General features: G+C 39.1%; 1 protein-coding gene across 3 annotated transcripts in view; it reads right to left on the reverse strand.

The window, feature by feature from the left end:
- Positions 1-776: 776 nt before the first annotated feature.
- Positions 777-16,090, reverse strand: part of ndst3 (N-deacetylase/N-sulfotransferase (heparan glucosaminyl) 3) — a 59,392-nt gene continuing 44,078 nt past the window's right edge. For 2 of the 3 annotated variants that reach the window (XM_015034057.1, XM_015034056.1), the window contains exons 7-15: positions 14,573-14,755; positions 14,002-14,098; positions 12,579-12,702; positions 11,874-12,048; positions 10,674-10,844; positions 10,321-10,430; positions 4,646-4,748; positions 2,958-3,068; positions 777-1,935 (exon numbers count right to left, since the gene is read on the reverse strand). In XM_015034057.1, coding sequence (XP_014889543.1) covers positions 1,906-1,935; positions 2,958-3,068; positions 4,646-4,748; positions 10,321-10,430; positions 10,674-10,844; positions 11,874-12,048; positions 12,579-12,702; positions 14,002-14,098; positions 14,573-14,755 — 1,104 coding nt within the window. In that variant the 3' untranslated portion in view covers positions 777-1,905. Of the gene's footprint in view, positions 1,941-2,957; positions 3,069-4,645; positions 4,749-10,320; positions 10,431-10,673; positions 10,845-11,873; positions 12,049-12,578; positions 12,703-14,001; positions 14,099-14,572; positions 14,756-16,090 lie in introns of all 3 variants that reach the window. The other variant, XM_015034058.1, reaches the window with a different exon arrangement.

A 16,090-nucleotide genomic window follows, 5' to 3' on the forward strand; every position in this document is an offset into this window, starting at 1 on the left:
AATTTTTTTTTTTATTATTATTCCAGATTCATTATTTTACACACAAGAAAGATAAGGGTAATTGCAAAGAGATCTTTCAACTTTAAGGACTTAGAACTCATTGCCATAAACACCAGTAAAAACACACATAGGGTAATTATCAGAACTGTTTGATTGCTGTAACAGCAAAAACGATCATTCCATTTATTATTAAGAAGGTTATAAATCATTTTTAAACTGATTTTTAAACCGATAGTGCTTCTACACCCTGCGATGCCAGTCTCATTTCTTATCAGAAACAAACATCCTGTAAATATATTTACAATATATTTTTCCCTAGAGTATGGAAAAAATATAGAATAGTACATGCGAGACAAAATTACTTCTTGATTTGTGAATTTGTTGACTAATGTGTGGCTTCAGTTTCATTTAGCTCTATAGTTATGTACGAAGCTGTCAGTCTGCTGGATAAAATCCCAACACATTGAAGTTTGTGGTTGTAACGGGACATAATGCGAAAAAGTTGAAGGAGTGCGACTCATTTTGCGTACCAGTGTTGAATCGTAGGGTATTTGTTCATTTTACACGTTATTATCTGATATAACATAACAGAAAACAATCTCTGGCCTCTGTTTTGAGATAATCAGGGACATGAATTTGAAAAAAAAAAAAAAAAAAAAACTTCCCATACACTCCTTTTTAACTTACCTTCGATCTAAAACAGTTTCTCCTCATTCATACAGAACAGACGTATCCTTACAAATGGGTCGGTATGCTCACCAAAAACACAACAAACATTTTATGCTGACAGTCATATGCATTTTTATTTGAGTTTTGGTTTTGTAATTGACAAGTAGGATTGTTTGCATTCAAATTTAGGCTAAACTTAGGCCACTGGTTTTCAAAGGGAAAAATAGGTTTAAACCTAAATGAGACACAGACAAAAAAAAAAACAAAAACAACAACACATAATCTTCTTCCACTTTAAAAAAAAAATCCTAAAATTAAATGTGTTATTTTATAATTTCGAGTAGTTTTGGTCATGTCTTTGCAGTTCTTAGAACTGAAATAATTCTCTAATAAATGAACACAGCATACTCCTGCATGACCTGCTGGGAAAATCTTGACCGAGTTTCGCTTTTAGCTCCAGATGCTCATTTCCAATCCAAACCTTCTCCCATAGAAGTGTCATGTGATGCACTGTGGGTTGAAACAATGCTACCAAATCTGCCTTACACCTGTTTTACCAAAAAGATTCATCATTCAAAAAATAAAAAATAAAAAAATAAAACAAGGAACAGCCTATCATTCACCCTGAGTCCACCTTGTCTTTGCTTTTTATTCTTACATCATACAATAAGATCTAAATAAAACAAAAGGGTAAAAGTAAACCTTCAAAGGTATGTATTATTTTATCCTGGTGGGAAACAGAGAACAGAACTCAGTGCAAAGGAATCTCTAAGTGAACCACGCACAGCTGACCAGCGCTGCCCTGGTATCATAACTTAGCAGAGATATCAAACAAACAAACAAACAAAAAAAAGAATCAAAGTCACTCCAGGTCTGCATGAGAGTCAGTTCAGAACAGGTTTTGGCCATTCAGAACCTGCCAAATCCTCCATGTCTCACACAGCTCTGTCTGTTATTAGAAGTTGGCGCTTGGTTTTAGTCCCAGTTTCTTTAGAGATCCATTCATCCATCCATCCATTCATCCATTTATTCATCCATCCGTCCGTCCATCGAAGCGCACAAAGATTCTTCGCCCCATCACGCCTCTCCCGCTCCGTCCAACAGCGCCGTAGCTCGCGGGTGAAACGAATCCACCCGTCCTTGGCTTCACCTCAACGTGCACAAAAAGGCCACAGACAGCGCGCTTTTGAAGGTCAGGAGCTTCTGGTCACTTCCCGATCTCTGATAGCTCGACCTTTACCCCTGGCTCATGGACTGAAATGTTATCTAACCTTCAGAAAGGGGTAAAAGGAGGGAGGGTTTAAGAGAGGGGAACAGAGGAGAGGGAGGGGAAAAAAATGGAATGAAGTACTTTAATTGCACTGTTGTTGTTTTTTTCCAATTAGAGTCAAATGTTACCTGGAAAGGGTAAAGCCTGACTGGCACAAATGCCCATGAAAACCAAATGGCATGTTCATATGAAACTGAGTCATTTGAAGAGCGCCTGCCATCTGATAAGGAGGTTCTCTGGAAGATCCCTTTGGACATGCGCTAGTTTAGAGCCCTTCTTTCAAACTTCGATCTGTCAATTCTGTCATAAAAGTCCAAATGTAAACTGAATAGTGGGTCCAACAATGTGTTAATAGAAATGAATACTTTGGCTTCATCACATAATGGATAGTCCCTAGAAAAACTGCTGATACTCCATATCAGAAGGAGTCAGTTGAGGTGAAAATATGACAAGAATAGCCACTAAATGCCCCACTTCCTTTCCTTACAAACTCCTTTTGATGTGGAGAAGCGGTGGCTCTGCACTGAGCCTCCCCCGTGGATAATGAAGCACCTCCTGCTTTCTCCAAGGCAAAGCCCAACTACCGTAAGGAGGAAGCTCAGCTGAGTCAGCTGTACCAGATATAGATTATGATTGCTCTTTCAATCATAATCTATACCTGGTGATGACTGGAGCAAACCAAACAAATAAAAATTGAAATGGTTTTATCACAGGACAATGGATGGAGGTCTTCTCATTGTTGACTTTTCTGCACTTTTGGTGACTGAACTCTCACATTTTAGAGAACTTCATTAAATTATTTTGGGGGGAAAAAAAACACAAGATGTCACACTACAAAACAGAAAGTCAAAAAGTGTAAAACCTGTAAACAAGTAGATTCTAACAAGTAGACCGGTGCAGGTTTTGCCCAAGACTTTGTAAATGGCCATTTTTTTTTTTCTTGGTTCTTTATATTTCATATCTGTATTTTTAACCTTTAAAAGTGCATGTTCACTGGTGAGATGAGCATGGAACTGACCTTCTGCAGCTCCTCTCTCAGCCATGAGGGAAGGGGCTGTCCGAGCCGATGTAGCAGCTTTGACAGCTCTACATTGTGCTCCCTGTAATATCTGGAGAGATATGCACGTGCCTGAGGAGCGGAAGAGAAAGAGAGGAAAAGACGTTGAGTGTGTGAACAAAGATGATGGCAGACAGGTGGCAGTAGTAAGGGAAAAAAAAAAAAGAGTCAGGAAAACCAAAAGTCCAGTCATGTTTCAAGAAGTTAAAGGACAAGAAAGCATTGCAAATGATGGTTAAACATTTAAAAACATGCAACAAATTTTGTAAGAGCTCACTGGAGGCTACAATTTACAGACTGGCTTGTTTAGTGTTCAGTTTTTAAAGTTTTGCTAACGATTCTCAGTTGGTTTTACTAAATCATCCTAAAACAACATTAATGTAAACCATTAAATTGTAGCGTTAGCTGTGTGTTTAAGGCTGATGTTCCCACATGAAAAAACTAATTCCCAAAGGATGATGTCGCCACCACCATGTTTCCATAAGGTGTAGAATCACTGGAGGGTAAGGCTAACAGTTGTCTTGTCTAGAGATTCTCCCAACTGAGCTGTGGCTCTCTCTGCTTCTCTGATTCATCCTCTGTTTGAACGGCCTGTTGCATCAGGTGAACCGTCACGTGTCTGCAGGTCTGTCCCACACTTTCTGTTCATGGATGTTTAAAGGTTGGGATATAGTTTTATAACCTGGCCCTGCTTAAAGACTCACAGAATTCTCCCTGATCTGTCTGCTGTGTTTCTTGGGCTTCACAAAGAACTTTTGTTCAGTAATGTTCTCTAATAAAGCTCCTTCACGAGACAGCTGTATTTATAGTGAAATTGAAATGGATACAGACAGATCCTATTGACCAATTGATCAATCAAGGAATCAAGTTTATAGAACAAGCTATAAAGTTGAAAAGAAAACACTATACGGTCAACAATTGAACAAACATTACGCTTTATGTGTCAAATTAATAAGGCAAATATGTTGTGTTGGAGTAATGGAGACTTCAATAAAAAGTCCAATAAAATACGATTAAAAGTTTGTGGCTGCAATGAGTCCAAATATGAAAACAGTTCAGCGGGTGTGAATACTTGAGCACCGCTCTATAATTATTTTCCTCTCTTGTCTCTCTGCCCTGCTGTTCACTCCATCGCCTCCCCTTGGCCTCCCCTTGTGTCTCCTTAGTTGAGGCTCAAATAAATTTTAATTACAGGTGACGCGGAGGCACAGCCGTGAGCCATGCGTGAACACGTGTGGAGAGAGGATGTATCTACGCGAGAGCAAATGTGTGATTCATCGTCTGCAGCCTCTCTGTGGAGCCATGAGGGAGGACAAAGATTTATGGATTTGGGTTTTCTCCTTCTATCTTTCATCTCCCTTTATCCCAATCTGCCTTGTTCTGTTTCTCATTGTGGTTTTTATTAGGTCCTCCTAATTAGGTTTAAAGCGTCTGGCTGGATCTGATAGGGTTACAGTGGCCACCTCTGCTTTGATTCTTGGGGGGGATATTTTTGCCTCAATGATCGAGAAAGAGATGGGTTGTCACTGCCAGTAAGCTGGCTCGATTCCTTTTTGTTTCAGTTGCTCTCTCAATCCGTCACATCGCAATACATGCACCATTTTCCCCCTGAGCGCAAATGCCTTTTAGTTAACAGGAAACAAAATTACCTCTGGGTCCATAGGGGGATACTTCCTTCCTTTGCTTTTTCCCAGACATTTTGTCTTTCCTCCATCCAGGAGCTGGCACCAGAAGCCCTTCTGAGGGTCAAAGCTGAGAAGAGAGGAACGCAGAAAAGAGGCGAAAGTGTCACTATGAGCGGTGGAGGGAATGGTTTCTTTTGGCAGTTTTGGGTGTGAAAAATTATTTTTATAAGTTTAATGTCATTTAATGTCTGTCTAGGACAGAACATAAAAAGAGATTTGTCTTGGTTATTATTAAGCTCATGAAAAATCAATAACCTTGAGAGCAAAGTAACCCAAGGGCTGTACATTATGCTTGTCATCTCCAGACAAATGTACAATGGATACAATTAGAACACTTTCAATTTTCACGAAGTCACACAGCGCCTTGCAATTTGTACACGTCAGACTTTTGTAGTCACAACCTTATGTGAGAGACCAGCGGTAAGTTGTGGGTATTCGTGAAATGGAATTACAAGAAGATTTTCAAATTTTTAATTGATACAAATACAAACCTAAAAAAACATGATATATATCTGTGTTAACTCTCTTTTACTTATTTTTTTTTGTCTGGGAGTTTGTTCCACATTAGAAGAGCATAGAAGCTGAATCCTGCTTCTACAAGTTGGGTTCTGGTTCTGGGGATTCAGGGTAGCCTAGGACAAGAAGACCTGAGAGGTTGACACAATGAGAACAAATAAGATTTATAAACTAACAGAAGTATTTTAGGTTCTATTCTCTGAGCTAAGGGGAGCCAGTGTAAAGAGTTTGGAACTGGGCTGATGTCCTTTATTGTTTTAGTGAGGATGCAAGCAGCAGCATCCCGGATCAGCTGCTGCCGTCTGATTTACTGCTTAGGCAAACCAGTGAAGACACTATTGCGGTAATCAATTCAATTATATATATATATATATATTTTTTTTTGAGATCATGAAATCTACACACATTAGTCCTTCAATCGTGGAGATGTTCTCCAGATAGATGACGAACTTTGTAATTGTCTTTATGTGTCTCAGAAGATTTGTGTCTGAACCCTGAATCTGGATGACTTCACCCAGATTTCAGGCCTGATTAGTAACACATACCATTGTAAACCCTATGCATATTTAAAGGTTTTATTAGTTGATTAAAATTATTAGATTTTTACTAGCAATTGATTTTAACTTTAATTATGTAACATGATATTGTGCTCTGTTATCACCACTTTCTGAAGATATTCTTTAGACCAGACGGGGTTAAACGATGCAAATTATTTCTTAATCTGCATACATTTTTGGGCTAATAAAGCAAAACAAGCACTAGGAGGTCTGCTTCAGTCACAAAAGATGAAGGAAAGAAAGAAGATTAAAACATAGCCTTGAGTGTTAGGAATCTGTCAGACTGCTGGTGTGTCAAAAAAGAAATGACAGGACAAAAGATTATGCTTTTGTCTAACTCCATCCTCAGACAACACACAAACACACACACGCACACACAGAGAGAGAGCATCCTCATTATTCCATCAGAACCTCTTCCCAAGTTATTTGTATGCGTGTGGGACGGTGATTGAAGACAGAGCCATTCTTTGTCCTGGTCGGAGCCACAAATTCTGGATGTCACTGTCTTGAAGCTTGAAGCTTTGCAGGCTGATTGCATTCTGATGAGTAGTGCTTGAGAAATAAACTGTTCCCCACTCATCCAAAGCATAAAAGCTACATGTTTAATTTATGTCATCACAGATCATGATGTGGACACACATATAGGAATGTACATCAGTCACTAAAGAGGCGGAGTTTGTGGCTGCCGCTCAGAAAGACTGAGGAAGAGCTGGGCGTTTAAGGTTTTGTCATTTGTCTTGCATTAATGTCTCTTGTGGTTGTGCTGTTTTTGATCAATTTAGGCTTTTGGACTGAAACACTGCAGAAAAGTAAGCTTTGTGTTTTGTACTGTTTCAGCTGTAACTCAGACAGGCAGGCGGTGAATACAAGCAGTATATACTCTGAGGGGCAAACGTAGAAAACTATTTGCAAATGTTTAATGTTGGTAAAATTACATATGCTTCCACTTATGCAACTAGATGCCAAGGCAGATCTGTGCACTTCACTTTGAGCATTACACATGGATTTGTGTAGAAACTCCGCATAGTTATGTATTTTTACACATTTTACAGTCACAGCAACAACCTTGCCATCCTTAAAAACCTGAGCTGTTTGTGTTTTGCAGATTGATATCTTTTGGATTTATTATGTTTTTGACTGGACAAAGTCAACTGTGGCCTCAAACAGAAATTGCAAATTACAAAATCCTCCCCTCTCTCGTCTGAGACAGAAAAGTAACTGAAAATTTTGGAAAAATAAGTTATGAAACTCCAATAAAACCATATAACAAGTTTTAAGCACTGTTCTATGTACGGTGCTATATTAGCGCGCATGTTCTGTTCATCAATAAAAAGCTTTACACAACGCATGCAGTCAGCTTAAAAAATATAGTGGGGCAACGGATGAGAAAAGTTTTAATGTAGCACATTTGCTCCCTTTACCATAGCTTTCAGAGATGCCACATGCCTGCACATCATTCCTGTTCATGTACTTACATTGTATTAAATTTTAAATGACCTCGACTAAATTAACTTAATTCAGCAAAAATCTGTGGCATTGGTCTTATTTATCCAAAGAAACTGAGTTTCTGCATCTCATTAGCTGTAAGTAGTGAAAATGAAACCTTGAAGTATTCTCAGTTTAATTAGAGAAATTCTTTACAATTAAATTACTGAAATAGCAAAACTTTCAAGCAATTCAGTGAGATTTACTGGTAGCATATATTGTCAAGGCTTCAATTTTCTTACATTTAGGCGTTGTGTTCAGTTAAATTTCTCAAATGTGTTAACACACTCCACTTCTTCTGTTTTGTTATTTTACCCAAACAGCAGCAATTAATTAATGTATCCATTTCTACTATTAGCACTCTCTTATCTTTATTTTTTTTCTCCTGTTGAAGAAAGGAGAACATCCTTCCATCACCAAAAACTAATTTGCTGTGTAATAAACAGCACATTTCCCCTCCAATCAAACCTAACCTAAAAACACTAAAATCTGAATATTTTTCTAAGATGAATAGCAACACCAGAGCTAGTGACATAAAAAGCAAAATAAACCAATCAAGAAGGCTGGTTCTGTTTTGAGGACGACTCTGGAACATCTGGAGATTATTGTGCAAGAAGAATTCTTCATAAAATCAAGAAAATTCCTCAGCAGCAACAAAGAGTCTCAGACAGCTACAGGAGATCCTTTCTGCCTACAACAATCAGCATCTACAGCAATTTTTTACAGAAAATTGTATGAGTTACAACATTTAATTTTTTCCATAGAATTAATAAAGTATTTTAAAACTGAACGTAAATATGGAGTAGTAAAGGTCCCTTTGAAAGTCCACTGCAACCTGGAGATCTAAAAGACAAGTAGCAAAATAAAAAAATGCCACAGATCCCCTAATATTTGGGACAAAGAGTGCCGACAGGTTGGCGACACAACAATCATCTTTGCTTTTCTCACTATGTGGGGTAATTCAGGGCAAGCAATATTTCCAAGCAATTACAATAATAATAATAATAATAATTTACGGTTTTCCTTGATAGCTTTGATCCACTTAAAGAAACTGGAATGAACTCAGATTACATCTCAGCAGAGCAGAAGACACCTCTTAGAAGTATATTAACCCTTTCTCATTGGTGTATTAACCCTTTCTCATTGGTGTATTAACCCTTTCTCATTGGTGTGACAGACTCTCCTCAACCTTTTGCAGCAGTTAACACAAAGTGTCAGTTCAGTCGCTCCAAATTCCATTGTTTTGGTTATGGTAAATAAACAGAAATCACATGTTCCCAGCTACGAAAAACAACCTCATTCAGTATAAAACCACTCAAACACATGTTTCACTTTCCTTCACACAAATCTTAATCTGTGGGCCTTAAAAGGTGTCATGTCTATATTGTTCTTCATCAGCATAGCTGGAGAAAGAGTCCAAAGCAGATGAGGGTGAGTTATTGTACTGCAATAGATATTGTTTTTATCCTCATAATTTCTTATTTTCTAAGAAATTTCATTTTGGTTTACATTTAATTTTTTAATTTTTTATTTTTTTTGCAATACTTACAACATTTCAGTTTCCAGCCACATTTGGACAAACATGGCATATGATTATACAGCTGTAAAGCATTTCTGATTCAGGATCCAATTTGTCACAGTTTATGTAGAAACATACTAAAAGGCACTGGAATGAAAGAGATGTAATGAGCTACAATGATAAGCAATGGTGCATGAATGCTGCATTTTGTTCCCCATTATGATCTGATTGACTGAAAGAGCTCGTACACTTGTTTCGCAGTGTGTGTTGTTTGATGGCAATATTTGCGTTTGCTTCTCATTTTAAATGCTTTGGCACAGTTGGAACCTTCTGTCACTTTGACCATGAGTGCCACTGTTTAGCCGTTTTTGTGTTAATTGTTTTGAAAATGTGGAGTTGACAGCTGCATGACAGCAATCAAGAAAAAAAAAAACTGTAAATGATACGGTTAAGTTACGCATTACTGTAAATGAGTACAAGACGATGAATATGTATGCTGATGAACATTATTACTGCACGTGCATTTTCCAGTTCAAATCTGTGCACAGCGTTGTGCAGAAGCAAAAGTATGAACTCATTTATGACAAACATAAGAAACACCCAGCTTTGGGTAAACCTGTGAGCAACTGTAAACAATATCATGAGTAGAAGCTGAAGTTCACTTGAGAGAAATTGTTCAATTCGGGAGATATTTTCAGGACATAAAGAAATAAATAAAATTAACAGTCATTTACAACTACTTCAACATTCTTCTTTGCAATGACTCAAGCAACAAACAAGGACTTTTAGTCTTATTTGGAATTATTATTCTGCATTCATAAGCATAGTTCACTTTAACTTAAGTAATACAAGCAAATTATAATGTTTTAAAGCTGCAGAGAAATGGAAACAATTGATGCATGTCCAAGAAGATTTGCAATTTGTCCGAAGGGATGAGAAACTGCTGCAACGAACTGTAGAAGTAACTAAATGTTGTGGCGATTTAAAGGAAAAAAAACTGAGGAAAATAGTTTTAAATATAGGTAAATGAATTAAAAACAAAAACAAAACAAAAATCCACTTAACATGATGCAGCCACCACCATTATTTCATGCTGAAATTTGTGGGGAATTTGAAGAGCTGAAAATATTTTTTTCAAGGGACAGCAGGCAGAGCAAAAATAAATGAATTTGAGGAAGTTTTGAGACCGCTGGTGAACTTTATGCAAGTTGCGGTGCACAATAATCATTGTGGCACCCAACAATGAGAAAGAGAGCTGTGTTTTTTGTCGCGTGTGTTTTTATCACTTTCACTTAATGTTGTTTTTAAATAAAACATGTTTTAAAACATGATAATTTATTGTTTTGTCACTGCTTCAATTAGCAGTCATGTGATATCGCTGTCGTTTTTGTTTACGGTGCGACTCCGAGATGTTGATGGTGAGGATCCGGATCAAGCTGTTTACCAGCAGATGTCAGGATTCCCACAGATTTGGGATTTTGGGAACTTGTTGATGAATCCAGATGGAATAGCATTCATCCCACTTGTAAATTACAGGCAAGCGCATAGAGTCAGACACTCACGTTAAAGTCTGGGAGTAGTTAAAGTGAGGAGTGACACCCAGAAACTTCTGCACTTCGTCCATCACTGCTGCGGGGTCGTTTCTAAGCTGATGGCCGTCAATGATCATCACCTGCACACACAAAGACGTACAGGGAGAGGCTGCATTAAGAGCTGACACTTCAGTACCTTATCAATCCTGATGTTTATAGATAAAGTGTTACAGATTAAAAAAGGCATTCAAAAAAAAGTTAAAATGCAATTTAAATGATGTAAAAAAAAATATGCTAAAAGGTCAAAGCAGATAAACATTTGCCTTTAAGTTTGTTTGGAATAATAATATCAGTCGCTGGCTTGCGTCTGTGACTGTACGTACCTGGTTAGATGGATAGTACATCAGCCACCTCTCCAGGTGTGTAGCATAGAGGCCTGGTAGGAGACAGCGACTCTGCAGGGATCGCAGCTCTGCAGGCGCTCCCTTTCTTGCACTGATGACATCATAGAAGGTGAACTGCAGGGCTGTGCGGTCCTCGTGAGCTCTTTGATGCTGGAGAGAGGTGCACAACAACAGAAGAGGCTTCAAAGATCAAGCTTTGGTCATCAGGGTTTTTTTTTTTTGTTTTTTGTTTTTTTCCTTATTCATCGATCGATGTTGAAGAAAACAACATAAAACTGGAGATGGCATGTTTGTATTTATTCCTCATTTATCAAACAGGCTTAAAATCACAGTTTCAGGGGTTTATGATACGTGAATATGCAGATGCACCAGACAGACCCGATAACTCAGCATTAATCGGTGGCATGAGCTCCGTCTTAGATAAATACCTCTGTGTAAATAGAGACAGAGGCATTTCACAGCATGATGCAGGCAGCTACTGCAATTCAGTACAGTGTAAAAGCATGCGCATGTTTTGACATTATAATCACAACCCTTAATGTGTTAAATCAGGGATTTATGTGATAAACCAAGACTAAGTGGTGCATAATTGCAAAGTGGAAGGAAAAGAATACATGTTAAGAGATCAACAGCTATGTTGTAAATTGGTATAATGACTCACTGAAAAATATTTTTGATTTTGCTGCAGTCACAGCTTTAAATTCTTTTGGGGTCATGTTTCTAGCAGTTTTGCACATCTGAAGGCAGATGTTTTGATTATTCTAAAAAAAAAAAAAAAAAAAAAAAGGCCACTCATAAATGTCTTACAGGCTGTTTGAGATTTTTGTGTTCCAATCCAATCTTCCCAACAGCTCTGACCAGTTTTTCTCTCCTGACTGAAAGAAGCATTTCTGAACCATAGTGCTGCCGACGCAGCGCTTCACCATGGTGTTGGCACTCCAACGGTGTCTGGTAGTATTCTGGCACAGGCTTGCCATGTAGGCCACAGAGCTTAATCTTAATCTGACCACCAGATTAACCTTTCTTCTACCTATCAGTGGTTCCCCCCCGAGACTGTGGTTTTCCTTGTTGCTGTGACAAAATGTGAAAAACATCAAGGGGTGCGAACATTTTTAAAAGGCACTGTGCATGCGCCGTCATGGTCAAACATGCGAGTGCGTTTGTGCCGTGTGTGTTCACCTGATACCAGCTGTAGGCCCTGTCAGACGGGTTGATGAGAAGCGTGATGATCTTGGCCTTGGGCAACAGGGCAGCAGCTCGCCGTGGGGTCTCCTCTGAGGGAAAGTAGTTGGCACTCTTCTCAAACATGAAATCTGTGCTAACGTTGGACGGCACGGGGAAAAACTCCATGTACCTGAGGCAAAGCAGACATCATTTTAAGATGCACACCACACTCACAGACATCTGCAATTAATCAAAAGCACTGAAAGCCATGGCAATACAAGGCAGCGGCTTTGCACATCATTTCAAAGTCAAATGCAGTCTGGAAAGTCAACACGTTCTAGACTTTATCTGTGCCTTTAAGGAGTCTGACGATACGGCTTAAGCAATTTTCAATGAAGAAGTGTTTCTGGAGGATGCGACAGCTGTGTCTGTCAGCTAAGTAACCCATTTATGGGTCATTTTAGACCGACATATGTCTGTTGGCTTACACTACAGGATTAAAATCTCATTTTGAGGACACTGTTGAGCTGTTTCAAACTGCCTGACGCATTACTAAAGTCTGTACAGGCAGGTGAAAGCTAATAACAACCTCACAAAATGAAGAAAAGGTGGGCTGTTATCTTTTGTTTCACCTTAGGCACTGACTAATAAAAGACAAAGAAATGAAAGAAGGTGAGAAGTGTGTGTGTGTGTGTGTGTGTGTTGCGCGTGGGCGCTCACCAGTCGATTCCTTTGTGGTAGTTGTTGGTGTTAAAGAACTGGACCTCCTCGTACGTCTTTGGACTGGGGAAGTTACTGGAGATGGAGGGATGCATGAGCAGGAAGAGATAAAGTGCCGTCGTTCCTGGAAGAAAGGGCATAATTCATAACTGGCTCGTTAGTTCGGCTCTGCGGAGTGTGGGTTTGTGCGCGCGAGAAAGTGTGTGTTAGTGTGTGTGAGAGGTGTCGTCCACTGATCCATACTGGAAGATTATTATTATTATATATATATTTTTTTTACTCCTTTTCCGAGATTTATATGTTGCTGAGAATTCACAGAGGGAGTTCTTGTGTGTCTGTGTGCAGAAAGATCATAGCCCTTTCCTTCCAAATGATTCAGAAGCGTTTGACACCAATCAGCAGAGGGGGAAATGGTCCTGCCCTCTGTCTCACCCTCTGCAGCTCTTTTTTTTTTCCACCTGCTTCTCCTGTGGTGAAATGGGGATTTATAGTAATCTAATTGTTGTTAGGTTGCTGATGTCGCTACATTGACCTCTCCCTCCACGTGGGAGATTATCACCCAGGTAATTACTGTTTGTGCCTCACCTCTTCACCTCCTACTGAGAAAAAAAAAAATCCCACTATTTAAATTCTAGAAATCAATTGAATGTATACAGGGTGCAAATTGTATTGTGCTCGAAGATGTGCTTCAGTAAACCGAAGTTTTGCAATTCTCCACAGGTGCTTTTGTTTACCAAAATATGTGCCACCTATTTTAATTAGACTGCTGCACATCCAGCACTTCATAGGCATGAAACACACAGTAATATTTTATCCTGTGGTCACCAACAAATTATTTGGGTTCAAAAGTGGCTGAAAATCAAACACTCAACATACGAGAGCAGATGTGCACCGCCTCTTTCATGATCTGTGAAAAAGTATCTTTCTCCTTATACATTTATTCCATTTTGGCCCTTTTGTATAAGAAGCGGTTTTCAAATGATGATTCAATTTATAAACGCTCCTCAAACCAATTGGACCAGATGAGAAGATATATGTCTATATATTTCACCTTAAAAATGCTTTATCTCCCCGAATTTATGTTTTTCACCTCTTTTGGATGGATCCAAGTCTTATCTAAGAAAGTCCCTTTCCTGCCCTGCATCCAGAATTTACACACATTTTTAATAAGCTCCTCTATTTCAGTCTCTTTGATGGAGTCAAAGCAAAAGAAAGACAGAGACACTGGTACCTCTGTGCGTCTAAAGGAGAAAGCATGTGGGTGGAAGAAAAGAGGAAGGAGCCTCCTCCTTTGTCTCCCTCTGACAGAGGTAAAGGAGCATGGGGGATTATATGAAAAGGCTCTGCTGCAGACACCTGTGCACACAGGAGAAGCCTCTCTGTTACATGTGCATGTCTGATTGTTGGCATATCTTCATCTTACCTGTTTTCTGTGGGCCGACCACCATGAATTTAGGCAACCTGTCGCACGTTTTCTCCTTAGACCAGATGTCTTTGTGCCGTTTGTCATCACACGGATTCTACAAAACGGTGCAGAAAAAGAGTGATTAGACGTTAAACATAAAGAGAACAAACATGCCAAAGTAACCCACCTCAGTGAGGAGATATAGAACGGAGTGACATATAGCAGAAGAATGAATAGTCTGCTGAGCCCTTTCTGGCTTTGAACACGGCACAAATCCATATAAGCTGTAAATGCCTCCTCAAACATTTCCACAAAGGAGTCAGAATGCAGTAACAGATTCAGACTTTAGTTTTCTGCAATAAACTTAACGGATCCCTGCATCAAAAAGGACAATAAAAAAACAAACCAAAAACAATAAGTACTATCTGTTTTATCTATTCTTGTTTTGTTCTCCGTGCATCAGAATACTGCATGACGTCTTCGCAAATTTAAATACAAAAGAACATCTTTCCAGTAACAAAATCAAACGCAGAGCAGACGCGGCGAACACAAGCCCATACGTGTGTGGCGTGCACCCGTGCAAACACACCTGCCAGAGCGGGTTCCTTTGTTCGGGAAAAAGCTGAAAGTACTTGTGTGCGAGCTGAAGAGGCGGGAGGGTGTGGAGCTTCAGGTTGGTCCAAGAGCGAAGGAAGGACGCCAGGTGGACGAACGTGTAGAGACCCAGTCGATCGTTGCCGTAGTTGGAGAGGTGGGTCATGAATATGCTGATCTGGAGAGGAGAAAATATAACAAAGTCAAAGGGATAGTTCAGAGTTTTTGGAATTGGGATTCTGTAATGTTTTTTTATAAATAATTCAGTGGATCTTCTATTACCTTGCCACACTACTGCATATCTGACTTACATTTCAGTGTCGTAGGAAAACAAACAGCAGTAGGTAAATGATGCTTTAGCAATGTGTTCATGACTATGCCAGGTTGCTCCTAATTTATTTATTTATTTTTTATTATGTTTAAAAACTACATAGTATCAGCATATATGCAAATGCTCAGTTTGCCCTTTTATGAAGGTCCAGAGATTTAGATATGTCCTAATGCAGTGTTGTGTCCCATGGCTATAAACACTTTCAGTCAGTTTTTTTTTTTTTTTTTGAAGGGGTAAAAACTGATGGGATGTCTGACCAGCTGTGAACCATCCATTGCTTTGAGGATTTATTCCCTTTTCTACAAAGGAACTGTGATATAACACCTTCTGCTAGAGGCAGAAGGTGTTATATATCAATCCAACTATACCTTTTCTTTTTTTTTTTTATTTTAGATCAACTGCTACAAAGTACGTTTTGCTAGATAATAGCATGAAAACAATTTGATAGGCTGCACTGTTACATTTAAAAAAGATAGTTATATTTTTATTTGTCCTCGAACATTAAAAGCCGTGCGTCTGCAGAGAGAGCCGAGCGCCGCCGACTTAAAAAAAAAACAAAAGCCCGATTACAAGCAGCAGCGTGTAAAAAACGTTTTGGTATGAGAGCAGGCTCTTTCGTTATTTGGAGTGATACTTATATTTGCAGAATGACCGATAAAGGAAAAGCTTCAGTCTCACCCAACAAGAGTGGCAACCCTTGTTATAGGTAAGGGAACTATTACATCTATTGCAACTCCTTTATCATTACAGAATCTTTTATCAATCCAACTCCTAAGTCTTCACATTTACCACTGTAACCTCAAGACAAAAATATTATTTCCATGTGTGTGCGTTCAGCTGTACGGGCCCAGAGCATCTCAGCTGTCCTCCAAGAATCAACATCTCCTATCAGGTGCTTCTGTTAGGTGAAATCTCACATTAAAGTTTCAGCACGACGTACACAGTTTGAAGTGCAAAAATAAAAGGTAAACAGATAAAATGAGACTGATGCTTTCACTGCTCCTGGTAGATAAAGCTGAGGACGCAGCACGATACTCCTCGGAGGCACTGGGAGATGGGAGAGATGCGTATACACGCGGGACAGTGTGTCAGAGTGTGTTTGCGGTGGTTAATGTGTGTGAGGAGGAAGGAGACACTCAAAGCGAGCGGAGGAGCAATGGTGTGTCGGTCCAGGCTATCTGT

The sequence above is a fragment of the Poecilia latipinna genome, unplaced genomic scaffold (assembly GCF_001443285.1).
Source record: "Poecilia latipinna isolate Pla-1442-1.1 unplaced genomic scaffold, P_latipinna-1.0 Scaffold286, whole genome shotgun sequence".
Taxonomy (NCBI): Eukaryota; Metazoa; Chordata; class Actinopteri; order Cyprinodontiformes; family Poeciliidae; genus Poecilia; species Poecilia latipinna.